At 50.3% G+C, this 16,720-nt stretch overlaps 1 protein-coding gene across 1 annotated transcript; it reads right to left on the reverse strand.

The window, feature by feature from the left end:
- Positions 1–71: 71 nt before the first annotated feature.
- ANXA9 (annexin A9) lies at positions 72–13,790 on the reverse strand. Its single transcript, XM_032154742.2, has 13 exons — positions 13,739–13,790; positions 13,141–13,231; positions 12,909–13,005; positions 11,974–12,068; positions 11,650–11,763; positions 11,368–11,458; positions 9,639–9,718; positions 9,395–9,454; positions 7,813–7,897; positions 7,581–7,676; positions 7,426–7,484; positions 760–882; positions 72–181 (listed from the first exon to the last, which is right to left on the reverse strand). The coding sequence occupies exons 2-13, from the start codon at positions 13,213–13,215 to the stop codon at positions 119–121; spliced, it is 1,038 nt and encodes a 345-aa protein (XP_032010633.1). The 5' UTR covers positions 13,216–13,231; positions 13,739–13,790; the 3' UTR covers positions 72–118.
- Positions 13,791–16,720: the final 2,930 nt, after the last annotated feature.

Here is a 16,720-nt window from a genome sequence, read left to right on the forward strand (position 1 = left end):
ATGTGGCGCTCGGTGAGGGGTTATTCTACTTGGAGGCCCAGCTGGTCTCCCAGGTTCAGCCAAACACGGAAATCTCAGATCCTCGGATATCATGTGGGGTGGGTGGGGCAGGGAAGTCTCACATGTCTTCAGCCCTGCACAAGGCCAGGAAGGCTGACTGGCAATCCCCTTTCACTACATCCTGCAGACAAGGGAATTCAGTGTTAGAAAGATCCACCACCACTGTGGCCCAAGTACTCTCTCCCCTCCTTTGGGCTGGTCCATCACAGTTCATCTGGAAGGGAAAGGTCCTGCCGGGAGCTCAGAGTCTTGCACTACATTAACCAAAGACTCCTGGGTTTTCTTTTCTTTTCTTTTTTTTTTTTTTAAGACGGAGTCTTGCCCTGTCGCCCAGGCTGGAGTGCAGTGGCACGACCTTGGCTCACTGCAACCTCTGCCTTCTGGGTACAAGCGACTCTCCTGCCTCAGCCTCCTGAGTAGCTGGGATTACAGGTGCATGCCACCATGCCCAGCTAATTTTTGTATTTTTAGTAGAGACGGGGTTTCACCATGTTGGTCAGGCTGGTCTCGAATTCCTGACCTCATGATTCGCCCGCCTCAGCCTCCCAAAGTGCTGGGATTACAGGCATGAGCCACTGCGCCTGGCTAACTACTGGGTTTTCTATGGGGCAAGAATATGCTCAGCTGTGTGCAGGGAGTGAGGGTGGAGGTGAGGAGTGAAGGCCTGAGGCTCCAGGCTAAGAAGTAGCCAAGTTTCACCTGGAGAGAAGAGTAGAGGGACTTCCCAAATTTCTTCTTGAACTCAGCTCTGATGCTCAGAAGGTCGGTCTCACATCGAGAGATAAGGATGCGAATCAGGACTTGGTAATTGGGCTCAGTTTCCTAGTAGGGGAAGAAAGAGATGGGGGGTAGTTAGTGAGAGTCTCACTGAGAGTAGGGGTTGAATTGCATGGAGGGTTATTGTAGGAAGGGGAGGCAAGGTGGGAGTCAAGGGATAAGAGTGTACATTATACATTATCTCGGGACAAAAGTTATCTTTGTCCATCCTCATGGAAGATGACACAGCAGGAAAGATCAGTCTCTGTGGGGGCAGCTTGAGTATTTCCTTCCACATGTCTTTCCTGCCCCTACCATTAGCTTAGAGCTGTGTACCTCCAGAATTTGGTGGTAAGCAGCTCCAAAGATAGGTACACCAGGAACGCTAGAAAAGATTTGGTGCATATAAAGACTGCCAGCATGAAAACCAGGAAAACTGCTTTTAACTTTTAAGTGAATATCCAAGGAGGATATACCTGCCCTATCCCTATACTGAGCTGATGGGGCTCTGATAGGGATCAAGGTTGTGTGACTTCTGGTTCTGATTCCAACCCAATAGGGCCATCTCACAGTCCCATCTCTGCATATTAGTTTCTCCAGCTGGACCCTTAGGCTGCAACATTGCTATCTTCCTCCTGTACATGCAGCAGGCCTGTTTTTTGACTAAAGAAAGTAATGAAAGATTCAGTTTAGAAATAACAGGCCAAGCACAGTGGCTCATGCCTGTAATCCCAGCACTTTGGGAGGACGAGGCGCATGGATCATCTGAGGTCAGGAGTTCGAGACCAGCCTGACCAAAATGATGAAACCCCATCTCTACTAAAAATACAAAAATAAGCCGGGCATGGTGGTGGACACCTGTAATCCCAGCTACTTGGGAGGCTGAGGCAGGAGAATTGCTTGAACCCAGGAGGCGGAGGTTGCAGTGAGCCAAGATCACGCCACTGCACTCCAGCCTGGGCAAGAAGAGCAAAACTCTGTCTCAAAAAAAAATAAATAAAATAAATAAAAAAGAAAGAAAAAAGAAATAACAGGCCAGGTGTGGTGGCTCATGCCTGTAATCCTAGAACTTTGAGAGGCCAAGGCAAGCAGATCATTTATGGTCAGGAGTTCGAGACCAGCCTGGCCAACATGGTGAAACCCCGTCTCTACTAAAACTACAAAAATTAGCCAGGTGTGGTGGTGGGCGCCTATAATCCCAGCTACTCAGGAGGGTGGGGTAGGAGAATTGCTTGAACCTGGGAGGCGGAGGTTGCAGTAAGCTGAGATCACACCACTGCACTCCAGCCTGGGACAGAGCGAGACACCGTCTCAAAAAAAGAAAAGAAATAACACAGGTACAAATCATCAAAATCCTGAATTATAATTGATTATACTAACTAATGTGTTGTTATGAGAGATTTCTAAATAAAAACTTTTAATTGTAAAATTCCTGTTTTTTTTTTTCTGTGCACCAGTGTTGTCATCAATTCCTCATATCCTCATTTTCAGAGTTTCCTGAGTCACTTTACTCACAAGACTCTTCCCAGAACTGCCTACAACACATACTCGGGGCATCCCAACAGATCATAAACTCCTTTGACAAAACAAAAGAAAATGAAGTAAAACAGGATGCTCCAATTCATTTAGACTCATTACCTGATTGTCAGTGGACCTAATGTCTACTTCATTTTAACTTTTATGCATCATTAGTTTTGTATTGTCATAAAGATTGCCAATTGCTACCCAGTATCCATTCTTCTCTTCTTCCAATGCTTGTTACTCTAAAGTTACAGAATTGGGCAAGAGTCACTCATTAACTGAATACTCTCATTGTTGTACAAGTATTCTTTTTTCTCGCTCTGTCACCCAGAGTGGAATGCAGTGGCGTGATTTCAGCTCACTGCAACCTCCCCCTCCCGGGTTCAAGCAAGTCTCCTGCCTCAGCCTCCAAAGTAGCTGGGGCTACAGCGCGTGCCAAACGCCCAGCTAATTTTTTAATTTTTAGTACAGATGGAGTTTTACCATGTTGGCCAGGCTGGTCTCAAACTCCTGACCTCAAGTGATAGGCTCGTTTCAGCCTCTGAAAGTGCTGGGATTACAGGTGTGAGCCACTGCACCTAGCCTTAAATATATATATATATATATATATATTTTTTTTTTTTTTTTTTTAGATGGAGTCTCACTCTGTTACCCAGGCTGGGGTGCAGTGGTGTGATCTCAGCTCATTGTAACCTCTGCCTCCCAGGTTCAAGCAATTCTCCTGTCTCAGCCTCCCAAGTAGCTGGAAATACAGGTGCACACTACCACACCTAGCTAATTTTTGTATACTTAGTAGAGACGGGGTTTCACCATGTTGGTCAGGCTGGTCTCGAACTCCCGACCTCGGGTGATTCACCTGCCTTGGCCTCCTAAAGTGCTGGGATTACAGGCATGAGCCACCATGCCTGGCTTAATTATAATATTTAATCATATACCTGGCATTGCATATGGTCCTAGGATCTTCATCAGGAACATTAATTTTTACTACAGATTGGTCGAAATTTGTCCTGAATCAGCCATTGCTGATTTTCTGAAGGTTGTTTTTCTGAATAGATATTCTTCACAATCTATGTTTTCGTATATCTACATCTCTCTCATAAAAGAATAATACAGGCTGGACACAGTGGCTCACGCCTGTAATCCCAGCACTTTGGAAGACTGAGGCTGGTGGATCACCTGAGGCCAGGAGTTTGAGACCAGCCTGGTCAACATGGTGAAACCCTGTCTCTACTAAAAATACAAAAAGTAGTCGGGCGTGGTGCGGGCGCCTGTAATCTCAGCTACTCGGGAGGCTGAGGCGGGAGAATTGCTGGAACCCAGGAGGCAGAGGTTGCAGTGAGCCAAGATCGCGCCATTGCACTCCAGCCTGGATGACAGAGCAAGCCTCCATCCTAAAAAAGGAAAAAAAAAAAAGTTTGCCACCAGCCTGGCCAACATGGTGAAACCCTGTTTCTACTAAAAACAAAAAAATTAGCCGGATGTGGTGGCGGGCAACTATAGTTCCAGCTACTCGGGAGGGTGAGGCAGGAGAATTGCTCGAACCCAAGAGGTGGAGGATGCAGTGAGCCGAGATCGTGCCACTGCACTCCAGCTTAGCGACAGAGTAAGACTCCATCTCACAAGAAAAAAAAAGAAGAAGGCTGGTCATCTTGGCTCAGGCCTGTAATCCCAGCACTTTGGGAGGCTGAGGCGCATGGATCACGAGGTCAGGAGTTAAGGACCAGCCTGACCAACGTGGTGAAACTCCGTCTCTACTAAAAACACAAAAATTAGCCAGGCGTGGTGGTGAGCACCTGTAATCCCAGCTACTCGGGAGGCTGAGGCAGAAGAATCGCTTGAACTCGGGAGGCGAAGGTTGCAGTGAGCCAAGATCGCACCATTGTGCTCCAGCCTGGGTGACAGAGCGAGACTCGATTTAAAAAAAAAAAAAATAAATAAAAGAATAATACAGATGTATCATGATTTTTTCCTTTTTATTTTTTATTTGTTCGTTTATTTATTATTATTATTTTTTTTTGAGATGGAGCGTCACTCTGTCGCCCAGGCTGGAGTGCAGTGGCGCGATCTCGGCTCACTGCAAGCTCTGCCTCCTGGGTTCAAGCCATTCTCCTGCCTTAGCCTCCAGAGTAGCTGGGACTACAGGCGCCCACCACCATGCCCGGCTAATTTCTGTATTTTCAGTAGAGACAGAGTTTCACCTTGTTAGCCAGGATGGTCTCAATCTCCTGACCTCGTGATCCGCCCGCCTCGGCCTCCCAAAGTGCTGGGATTACAGGCATGAGCCACCGCTCCTGGCCTGTTTATTTTTTTTGAGGCAGGTCTCACTTTGTCACCCAGAGTGGAGTGCAGTGGCATCATCTCGGCTTACCGCAACCTCTGCCTCCCAGGCTCAGGCGATTCTCCTGCTTCAGCCTCCCAAGTAGCTGAGATTACAGGTGCTCACCACTACCCCCTGGCTAATTTTTGTATTTTTAGTAGAGATGGGGTTTCACCATGTTGGCCAGGCTGGTCTTGAACTCCTGGCCTCAAATAATCCACCCGCCTTGGCCTACCAAAGTCCTGGGATTACAGGCATGCGCCACAGCGCCCGGCTCGAGTTTTTCCTTTTTAAAAACAATTCAGAATTAGCCAGATGTGGTGGCCCACACCTGTAATCCCAGCTACTTAGGACACAGAGGCCGGAGAATCACTTGAACCGAGAAGGTGAAGGTTGCAGTGAGCTGAGATCACGCCACTGCACTCCAGCCTAGGCAACAGAGCCAGACTCTGTCTCAAAAAAAAAAAAAAAAAAAAAAAAAAATTTCAGAAAAATGGGCCTATGTTATTTTCTGACTACCACTTCTTTTTTTTTTTTTTTTTTTTTTTGAGACAGGGTCTTGCTCTGTTACCCAGGCTGAAGTGCAGTGGAACAATCACAGCTCAGTGTAACTTCTAATTCATGGGCTCAAGCAATCCTCCCACCACATCCTCCTGAGTAGTTGGGACTAGAGGCAGGTGCCACCATGCCTGGCTAATTTTCTTCTTATTTTTGTAGAGACGAGGTCTTGCTATGTCGCCTAAGTTGGTCTTGAACTCCTGACCTCAAGCGATCCTCCCACCTTAGCCTCCCAAAGTGCTAGGATTACAGGCGTGAGCCACCATGCTTGGCCCCTGACTACTACTTCTAAGATAAATCTTTCATCTACACTCAAGAGTGTGGGTCTTGTAATCCAAATACACTACAAAATCATCTACTGCTGGGATAGTTTGTATTTATGACAGGAATTTGGACAGATAAGTACAACTCTTCAAATGAATCTTAGTGTTGACTCATTATAATAATACAGGCTTTATTGGGCAAGTATAATAATCTACTGTCAAGATAGAAATCTCTAGATGACAGAACAATTGCTTATATTTACTAACTTTTGGGCAATCATCAACATGGCATGATGGCTTCTCAACCAGTCTACAGAAAGCTATTCCATCTGCCAAAATGATAACTACTTTTTTAGTCTGACTGTGTCACCCAGGCTGGAGTGCAGTGGCATGATCTCAGTAAACTACAACCTCCGCCTCCCAGGTTCAAGCAATTCTCCTGCCTCAGACTCCCAAGTAGCTGGGATTACAGGTGCCTGCCACCATGCCTGGCTAATTTTTGTATTCTTAGTAGAGACAGGGTTTCACCACGTTGGCCAGGCTGGTCTCGAACTCCTGACCTCAAGTGATCCATCCACCTTGGCCTCCCAAAGTTCTGGGATTATAGGTGTGAGCCACTGCGCCCTTCCTGAACTTTTTATTTATAGATTTTGGGGGACAGTTTTACTAATAGGAGACCTAATTTAATCAACAGAATGACTGGATTCTATTGGTGGAACCACTCAAGCCACAGTCAGCAGTTTAAGTATGGATAATATGGGCTGGGCGCAGTGGCTCACGCCTGTAATCCTAGCACTTCGGGAGGCCGAGACGGCTTGATGACCTGAGGTCAGGAGTTTGAGACCAGCCTGACCAACATGGTGAAACCGCATCTGCTAAAAGTACAAACAATTAGGATGATGTGGTGGTGGGCGCCTGTAATCCCAGCTATTTGGGAGGTTGAGGCAGGAGAATCACTTGAATCCAGGAGGCAGAGGTTGCCATGAGCCGAGATTGTGCCACTGCACTCCAGCCTGGGCAACAAGAGCGAAACTCCGTCTCAAAAAAAAAAAAAGTATGGATAATGTGGAACAAAATCTGACCAGTGTGGAGAAAGGGGGCCTTGGGTGCTAAGAGCACTTATGTTATAGCTGACAAGGAGTGGACACAGGATGGTCAGTATCTTACATCGTGAAGTGTTGTGTAGGGAGACTGTATAACTTACTAGCTACATGACCTCAAGCAAGGTACTTATATGGTTGTGAGGATTAATCGAAATATGTGTGCCCTGCTCAGGATAGGCTGTGGCACACAATCAGCACCTGCAAAATGCCAGCCCTTGTCATTATTCTTTTGAGACGGAGTCTTTCTCTGTCCCCCAGGCTGGAGTGCAGTGGCGCGATCTCGGCTCACTGCAAGCTCCGCCTCCCGGGTTCACGCCATTCTCCTGCCTCAGCCTCCCGAGTAGCTGGGACTACAGGCGCCCGCCAACACGCCCGGCTAATTTTTTGTATTTTTAGTAGAGACGGGGTTTCACTGTGTTAGCCAGGATGGTCTCGATCTCCTGACCTTGTGATCCACCCGCCTTGGCCTCCCAAAGTGCTGGGATTACAGGCTTGAGCCACCGCGCCCGCCTTGTCATTATTCTTGCTAGTGTTATCACCATCACTCTGGCAACAACTAAGCCTGCACAAGGCACTGTCTTACAGAGCAGATTCATATCTCTATTTGGCCACCTAGACATTAACAAGGCCAAAATGTTAGTTTCAGGGCCCCTGGGAGCCAACTAAGTTAGTTCTCACCACAGCTCATTCCTCCACCCCTGTGTAAGCCCTGGTGTGTAAGCCCTGGGAAGGAGAGCAGCTTGAGGTTTAGACGGTGTATATAGGATGGTTACATTAGCAGCAAGCTGAGACTTCCTCTCTCCTCCCCAGTTTCTGTTCTGGGGAGGGAAAGGAGTGCCCTTCTCACCTGGAGGGCTTGATGAAGTTTGTCAGCAAAGTACAGCGGTGTGTTCTTGATCACCGAAGCTGGAAACAAAGATGGAAGGATGGAGGTTCACAACTAGGGCCACAATCTCCCATCCCAAGAGAGACTTACTTCACAAATCCTGAGCAGGCCCCTACCTAGGCCGAGCAGAGCCACCTGGGCATCTCCATGGAAACGGTTCTGGACAGCCTCCTCCAGCTCTTGCCCAGTGCTCTGCTGGTACTGATCAAACACTTGTGTGTGTAGGAGGCAGTTAGAAAGATGGATGGGGGATTAATTATTTCTGGAAAGGATGGGCCCTCCCCCAACCTTCCTCAGCCCAAACTCATCATTAGAGCAAGCTTGGGAGACAAGAAGGCTTGTATGTACCTCGGATGAGGTGTTCAGGATTTCGCTGGGTGAAGACTGGGACCCATGTTTCCTCTCTGCTAGGTCCTTCTGCCCGCTGCAGTGCCTAGGAGGGAGGAATGAGTCAGGGAGGAGTGAATCAGGATCATTGGTGGGGGCCTAGGGAGCCACGGGTATGATGTTCCAGAATCTATCATCATCATGATGGAAGTGGGATTGAGGGTGGAAAAGGATTTTGTTTTGTTTTGTTTTGTTTTTTGTGTTTTTTTTGAGACGGAGTCTCGCTCTGTCGCCCAGGCTGGAGTGCAGTGGCGCGCTCTCGGCTCACTGCAAGCTCCGCCTCCCAGGTTCACGCCATTCTCCTGCCTCAGCCTCTCCGAGTAGCTGGGACTACAGGCGCCCGCCACTACGCCCGGCTAATTTTTTTGTATTTTTAGTAGAGACGGGGTTTCACCGTGGTCTCGATCTCCTGACCTCGTGATCCGCCCGCCTCGGCCTCCCAAAGTGCTGGGATTACAAGCGTGAGCCACCGCGCCCGGCCAAGGATTTTTTTTTTTTTTTTTTTTTTGAGATGGACTCTCATTCTGTCACCCAGGCTGGAGTGAAATGGTGTGATCCCAGCTCACCGCAACCTCTGCCTCCCAGGTTCAAGCGATTCTCCAGCCTCAGCCTCCTGAGTAGCTGGGATTACAGGCACTCACCATCATGCCCAGCTAATTTTTGTATTTTTAGTAGAGATGGGGGTTTCACCATGTTGGCTAGGCTGGTTTTGAACTCCTGACCTCAAGTAATCCACCTGCCTCGGTCTCCCAAATTGTTGGGATTATAGGCATGAGCCACCACAACCAGCCAGAAAATTTATTTTAACTCATAAACTAGGTTTGTGTGTGTGCGTGTGTGTGTGTGTGTGTGTGTGAGAGAGAGAGATGGGGTCTCTCTCTGTCACCCAGGCTGGAGTGCAGTGGCATGACCAGGGCTTACCTCAGCCTCAACTTCCCAGGCTCAAGCAATCCTCCCACCTCAGCCTCCTAGCTAGGTGGAACTACAGGTGCAGCTAATTTTTTAAAATATTTTGTGGAGACAGAGTCTCATTATGTTGCCTAGGCTGGTCTTGGACTCCTGGGCTCAAGTGATCCTCCTGTTTCAGCCTCCCAAAGTGCTGGGATTACAGGTATAAGCCACCATGCCTGGCCTACTAGTTGTTTTTATTTTATGTTTTTTATTTTTTAAGAAAGAAATAGGGCTAAGAGAGGGCTCTGCCCTTACAGCCTCACAGCTCTATTCACTGATTTGGAAAAATCCTGGTACCCGAGGATTAAATAATCCCCAAAACGTCTGACGAGGCTTTCTGCCCCCAAACGCTCATGAGAGGAGAATATGTCGGTTGATGAGCTCAGGAGTCAGAGGCTAGATGAGTGAAAAGTCTTCAGCTATGACGCTCCCTGACACCTCCTGCCCCTACCACATAACTGAGAACTCCCTCTCCAAGGCAGGGACGGGTTTGCGGGACAAATGGGCACGTAGGTCACCGGCTCTAAGATATGGTGGAGGAAGGCATCTTACATGCATGGCAGCTGTGCACACTCCTAAACCCCCTGCTCACCTGGACATCTTGTTCTGCCAGATTATAGTCAATGATTCCAGAGTAGCTGTCACGGTCCCCCTGGGAGGAGAAACTGTTCTAAGAGGGCTCTTTGAAGGGCACCTTTTTATCTCGACCAACAAGCGAAGACTGGTCTCCCCTAAAGCCCTCTCTTGTCCATTACGGGACAGCAATGCTCCCTGCTCCAGCGTGTCTCCTCGCCTGGTGAATGTGACTCCCTTCCTTGCAGGTCAGTCCTCCTCACCTTGGCCAGGGCCAAGAGCAGGTCCTGCAAGATGCCGCTGGTCTCAGACGTGATGTCATCCACAGCCTCCACCTGGAATTCTGGGGTGGGATGAGGAGCTCTCTGAATCCTCCTGAGTTTTCCTAGTGTAGATATCCCCAGGACCTGCCAAATGCCTGACCCGCTATGCCCTGCCAGCCCTGCTAGCCCCTGCTTGGAATAGCTTGATGGCTGCTGGTTCCCAGGATGTAAGGCACAAGTACCATCACGGCCACTCTAAAAACATCTCTAAGTTGTGAGGTGTGCAGTGGCTTCATCACCAAGCACCAACCTGCTGGGCAGGAGGCAACCATTATTAGAGTTGGGGCCAGGCAGTGAAGAAGAGCTAGGGAAACCCATACTATAACACAAGATGGCTAGGACCTGGCACCCTCGTTGGAGGTAAGGAAAATTGATATGAGAGGTGGGATATGAAGAAGGAAAAGAGCAGGAAAGGGAGAAAAGGAGACAAGAGAAACAGATGCAAGAAGGAAGGAAGGTAGGAGAGGGATTAAGAACATAGGCCACGGCCGGGGCGGTGGCTCATGCCTGTAATCCCAGCACTTTCAGAGTCTGAGGCAGGAGATGGCTTGAGCCCAGAAGTTCGAGACCAGCCTCAACAACACATCGAAACCCCATCTCTACAAAAAATACAAAATTTAGCTGGGCATGGTGGTGGCACACCTGTAGTCCCAGCTACTTAGGAGGCTGAGGTGGGAGGATTGATTGAGCCCAGGAGGGTCAAGGCTGCAGTGAGCCATGATCACATCACTGCACAGCCTAGGCTACAGGGCAAGACCTTGTCTCAAAAGAAGAACATAGGCCAAGATTAGACATCAAAGGAAAATTGGGGAAAGCAAGAAAAAGAGGTGGGGGGTGGGGGAAGGGGTGGTAAGATGAGGATGGGAAAAAGCCACAAATTAGTGGGTGAGACACTTGTAGCCAAGCAAGGCCAGCCATCAGGGGCATGAAAGGTGACACCCATGACTCAGAGGGCAGATTCCCACCTTTCCCTCAGGCTGCAGCACGGCTGGGTTCAGCTTGGAATGTGGTGTGATGGCAGGGATGGCAAGGGGCTGGGAAGGTGACATGAGCACCTTTGGGACTGTCACTTTGGAATCTGCCTTGGAGCTCCAGATTAAGATGGTTAATCATTGCTTCTTTCTCTTTATTTGTGTGTGTGTGTGTGTGTGTGTGTGTGAGAGAGAGAGAGAGAGAGAGATGCTCTCACTCCTGTCACCTAGGCTGGCGTGCAGTGGCAGTGGCACAATCTCAGCTCACTGCAGCCTCAATTTCCCAAGCTGGGGTGATCCTCCCACCTCAAACTCCTGAGTAGCTGGGACCACAGGCACACACCACCATGACCAGCTGTTTTTTTTGAATTTTTAGCACAGATGGGGTTTTCCTGTGTTGCCTGTGACTGGTCTTGAACTCCTGGGCTCAAGCGACCTGCCCACCTCAGCCTCCCAAAGTGTTGGGATGACAGGCATGAGTCACCACACCTGGCCCGCTTCTCTTTTTTCAATGATCACATCTGGCTGTCTCCCCTGAGAGACTGAGGCACTGGTGGGGGCAAGAGGAAAGACCCCAAGGGAATAGAACTTAGGCAGCCAGGTTGCCAGATAGCTCACCTATGGGGAGTACAGGAGAGGAGCGGACTGTCCTACAGCCCCTTCTCCAGCACCTGGGACCCCTCCCTCTATATTTTTACCGTGTTTGTAGACTGCCAGGCACTCCTGCAGCTGGGGTGGGGTTCGAGTGGCAAGAATTTCAATGGCCACATCCACAGCAGAATCTGAGGCCTACAAGAAATTGGGAGTCTAGTCTCAGACTGGCCATGTCATTAGGATTGCAGACAGAGGGGCAGACGCTGGCTGCTTCTCCTTCTAAGGAACAATATGGGACGACGAGAGGGGGACTCTTGTCTTGCAAAAGCAAGGCTGACAGCCTTCTCCCTTCCCCAGACACCCCAGCAAATCTCCCCTCCTGCTACCTTCAGAGCTGTCCTCAATTCCTGGGCGTCAAACTGGGCTGCAGGCTGCAGCAGAGCTATCACGATCCTCTCCAGGTTGCCAGAAATCGCTGCCTGTAGAGACTTCATCAGGTCCTACAATAAATGGTCCCCACAGCAGAGGAACGGGGGTGAGGGGCAGGGCCCCAGAAGTGTGGGGAGGTTTGGGAAGATTTGGCTGGTTATCGTCTCAGGCCTGTTTAGCCAGGAAGCAGGGGCTGGCCTCAGCAGCTGTTGCTGTCTCTCGAGTCCTCCAGGGCGTTTCTCACCCCAGTCCACTGCTGTGGGAGGTCAGCATGGCTTCACCTGTTGGGTACGCTCCTGGAAGTTTCGTGAGATGAGCTGCCTTTGCTCTCTGCTCCGGTTGGTCAGCACGTCCACAATGGCACTGCGGTCCACTCCTGAACCGAGATAAGGGCTGTGCTGTGAGCAGGGTCTTTACATAGTGGGATGCTCCTACTCCTTGGAGGAGGGAAGGCGCTCCAGGAGAGGGCTAGGAAGGAAAGGAGCAGGGGCTGCATCACCCCCACTTCCATTTTACCTCAAAAGAAGTTGCAAATAAAATGTCAAAACAGCATGCAAATCTGACCCAGACCAAGGCAAAGGTGGCCTGGTGTGGTGGTAAAAAAAAATATATGACTTGCGGGGATCGGCTGACCTAGATGAGAATACCACCTCTGTCATGAGCTGAGTGACCTTGGGCAAGCCTCTTAATCTCCCTGAGCCCCAGTTTCCTCATCTGGAAAATGGAAATAATAAGCCTTGCCTCACAGGGGTGTTGTGAGAACGGGTTTGACACACCTACTGTGGTGCCTGTCATACAAGAATAAAGGCGTTCTGGGCCGGGCGCGGTGGCTCACGCTTGTAATCCCAGTACTTTGGGAGGCCGAGGCAGGTGGATCACGAGGTCAGGAGATCGAGACCACGGTGAAACCCCATCTCTACTAAAAATACAAAAAAAATTAGCCAGGCGTGGTGGCGGGCGCCTGTAGTCCCAGCTACTCGGAGAGGCTGAGGCAGGAGAATGGCGTGAACCCGGGAGGCGGAGCTTGCAGTGAGCAGAGATTGCGCCACTGCACTCCAGCCTGGGCGACAGAGCAAGATTCCGTCTCAAAAAAATAAAGAATAAAGGCGTTCCACAAACATTTCTCCAACATCACTAGTTCCTCCTTCCTGGCTCCTCCTTGGTCTACAGATTGGCTCTAAAGGGCAGTCTCAAGTGCCGGGGGAAAGGGGCTCACCTTGGCCAGTAATGGCCCTCAGTAGCCTCTGCGCATCCTTGTCCACGCTGAAGTTCAGGAAGGTCCTGAGGGTGCCCAGGGTCCCCCACGCTGCAGTCTGCGGGAGCACGGGGTGGTTGGCAAGGGCCACGGCCAGGCTGCCTACCCCTCCTCAGCATAACCTCAGGGCCTGTCCTCTCACAGCCTGAGCTGAGATATTAAAAGTGATCTCTAAAATCCCAACAACCCCTACCTTGCTGGCCAGGCCCAGGTGGCTGAGGATCTCCTGGGTGAGGGATGGTGCCATCTTCCCACCAGTCACAGACATGGTGCTACTGGCTGCCCTGGGGAAGGAAACAGGAGCCCACAGAGCTGAATTTCCTGGCCCTTCAGGGACTCCTTATGATGCCCCCAAGACCCTGGAGCCTGGGTTCCAGTCGCCTGTTCCTTTCCTTGCTGCAGGAAAAAAGATCAACCTGCTTAGGCTTGGAGCCAGAACTGGAGCTGAAATGGTGAGGTAAGAGGGGAGTCCCCACCTTCCCCACCTCTCCCCGCTCCTTTAGGAAGTGGGGATTGATGCGGGATGCTCCTGGACCAGGCGCCAACCCTCCCTGATGCCAGGGTCAGCACCGAGGCTCCTCAGGCCTTGGTCTGCGGTAGATGCCTCCCTTCTGAGGTCCATGGCCCTCCTTCCCGGGCCTGGCTGGAGTCTCCCGGGGCAGTGCAGGGGAGCTGAGGTGAGGTGGCAGGATTAACCACGCAGAGTGGGAGACAACTCCAAATAGCGTCTTCCCCCCTCTGCAGCCCCAGCTGACAAGCAACCCTCAATTCCTGCCTATACAGCTGCCTACCTGCTCGGCTGCCTTTCACCCTAGGAGCCACAGGCTGGAATCTCTAGGTCAGCAGGTGCAATCTCTTAGCTGATGTGAGCAAGAGTTCTTGCAAGTACGTGGATGGCTAGACAGGAAAGGAGGCACTCTCATGTTGGAAAAGGAAAACTCATTTCTCCCTCCCCCAAGCAATCAACAACGCCTCCTGGCATGGGGCCGTGGGCCCAGTACTTACTCAGAGGTGTGAGAGGCGAGGGGGGTGTCGTCGTTGTGGCCTGGTAGCTTGCCTGTGTGAGCACCAGCTCCGGCTCCGGTGTGGCCTGGTAGAGGAAAGCGGGGGCATGTGCAGCCTAGGCTGAACAGCCAGTCAGATGACCTCTCTTAGGAACCAACCCAGCAGTTGTCTGACTCTGGCCCCTCCCAGACGTGGGAGAGGACTGGGCTGTACAGAGTCCCACATGCAGACACCTTCCTGTCCAGCATCTCTTCTCCCAGGAACTGGGCCTCAACCCATGTGAGTGAACTCTACTCAGCCTCTCAGCGGCTCAGCCTCAAACACAGGAGGCTTTATGCACTGCCTTCCCTGTGGGTCCAGGTGGGACCACAGAGGCCTAGTCTCAAAGTCCAGCTTCTGACCTGGCTCTGCCTCTGGCTCCAGCTCCCTGGGAGGCAGGTCAGACAGGCTGCAGGCTGATTTCAAGGCTGATAGGGAAAAACCTGTTGGGGCACATACCAGCAGGGCACCCCAGCCTGCACCCCAGAGGGGGTCCTAGCCCAGAAACTCCCTTGACTGCTGCCTTACTAGAGCCAGCTGGCCTAGGTGGAGAGTGCCCAGGGATTGTTTTTTATCTGTGGAGAAGGAAGGGCACAAGTTTGGGAGTGGAAGCTGATGAACAGAGTCAAGAGAGAAAAATGCAAAGGGTGTTACCTTCAGAGGGAAGCTCTATGCTCCCAAAAGGCAACAGGGAGATGGGGGAGGCTCCCTCGCCTGGTTTCTTAGATTGCTTCTGTTGCCTTTTGGCAGCCTAGGCCCTGTGGCTGTTTTAGCTGCAGGTGATGCAACCCCAGCAGCTGGGCTTGAGGCTGTCTCTGCACAGAGCAGCAGGTGAACAGAACTGCAGAGCCCCCGCCCCGCCATGCAGCAGCTGCTCCAGCCTCACAGCTGGCTCCCTCAGGTCTAAACAGTCTCTTTCCTGCCTCCCTGGAGAGCCTGGGTAGGGGCGGGGCACAGGAGCTAGAGCCCTGCCTCCACTTACTCCTCTGCCTCTCTCCCAACTCAGGAAGGCCTTCACTGGGATTCCTACATCCCTGGAGGAGGGATCTGCAGTGGCTCCACCACACTGAGTAGACCATGCTGGAGGACACGCCATGAAAGGATATTTCTGTGGTGGTAATCACTGCTCCTCACTTTTCTCTCCTGTTAAAGTGGAAAACATGCACCTGTGTCAGAACTGGAGCATGAGGGTTCAATACCTGGCTCTGCTACCTATGTTCTGTAAGCTTCACTAGTCCTTTCAGCTCTCTAAATGGGAGGATTGAGAGAGACGGAGGCTGTGGGACATGCTGGGGCCTCCAAGGACAGGTTTCCTGGGATGATTAAATGAAGTAATGTGTCCACTAAAGAACTTATCCATGTAACCAAACACCACCTTGTCCCCAAAAACTAATGAACTAATAAAAATAAATAAATAAATAAATAAATAAATAAGGTAATGTGGCCAGGCATGGTGGCTCACACCTGTAACCCCAGCACTTTGTGAGGCCGAGGCGGGTGGATCAGGAGGCAGGAGATGGAGAACAGCCTTGGCTAACACAGTGAAACCCCGTCTCTACTAAAAATACAAAAAAATTAGCCAGACATGGTGGCGCACGCCTGTAATCCCAGCTACTCGGAAAGCTGAGGCAGGAGAATCACTTGAACCTGGGAGGCAGAGCTTGCAGTGAGCCAAGATAATGCCACTGCACTCCAGCCTGGGCGACAGAGTGAGACCCCATCTCGAAAAAAAAAAAAAAGTAATCTGTGTAATTGCATGTGGCAGAGAAAAGTGCCTTGTAAAGTAGGGGTGTTAGATTAAATGAATAAATATATAGGACGTGCAGCTTAATTAGAATTTCATGTAAATGAGGAATCATTTGTTGATACAAGTACGACCCAAATATTTCTTTTTTTTTTTTTTTTTGAGACGGAGTCTCGCTCTGTCGCCCAGGCTGGAGTGCAGCGGCGCGATCTCGGCTCACTGCAAGCTCCGCCTCCCGGGTTCACGCCATTCTCCTGCCTCAGCCTCTCCGAGTAGCTGGGACTACAGGCGCCCGCCACCACGCCCGGCTAATTTTTTTGTATTTTTAGTAGAGACGGGGTTTCACCGTGGTCTCGATCTCCTGACCTCGTGATCCGCCCGCCTCGGCCTCCCAAAGTGCTGGGATTACAAGCGTGAGCCACCGCGCCCGGCCGACCCAAATATTTCATTAAATATACTAACATTTTTTTTTTAATTTTTTTTTTGCATACAAAACAATAAACATTTTCTAAAAGTACATACAAACAAAAAGATGCATATCAAACATATTAGGAAGGTTGCACATGGGAAGACGGGGAATAGAAATGGGGGGTGGGAATTAAAGAAAATAAATGAGAGAGGGACTTTGTATGGATCAATGATAATAACTCAATCCTCTATTTGACAAAGAAGAAGAAGGAAGAGGAAGAAAAAGAAAGTGGGATAAAGGATCAGAAAGGGAGGAAAATAGAAAAAATTAGAGTATGACTCCAGGGTAGACCTGTTTTGTTGTCGCTTGGTTGGTTGGTTGGTCAGTTGTATTTTTCATATGTTTCGTCATGTTGGCCAGGCTGGTCTCGAACTCCTAGCCTCAAGTGATCAACCCGCCTCGGCCTCCCAGAGTACTGGGACTACATGAGTGAGCCACCACGTCTAGCCCCCACATTGCTTCTGGCCTCTGTGGTAGACCTCCCAGACGGGGCGGCCGGGCAGAGGCGCTCCTCAC

The sequence above is a fragment of the Hylobates moloch genome, unplaced genomic scaffold (assembly GCF_009828535.3).
Source record: "Hylobates moloch isolate HMO894 unplaced genomic scaffold, HMol_V3 SCAFFOLD_5, whole genome shotgun sequence".
Classification (NCBI taxonomy): Eukaryota; Metazoa; Chordata; class Mammalia; order Primates; family Hylobatidae; genus Hylobates; species Hylobates moloch.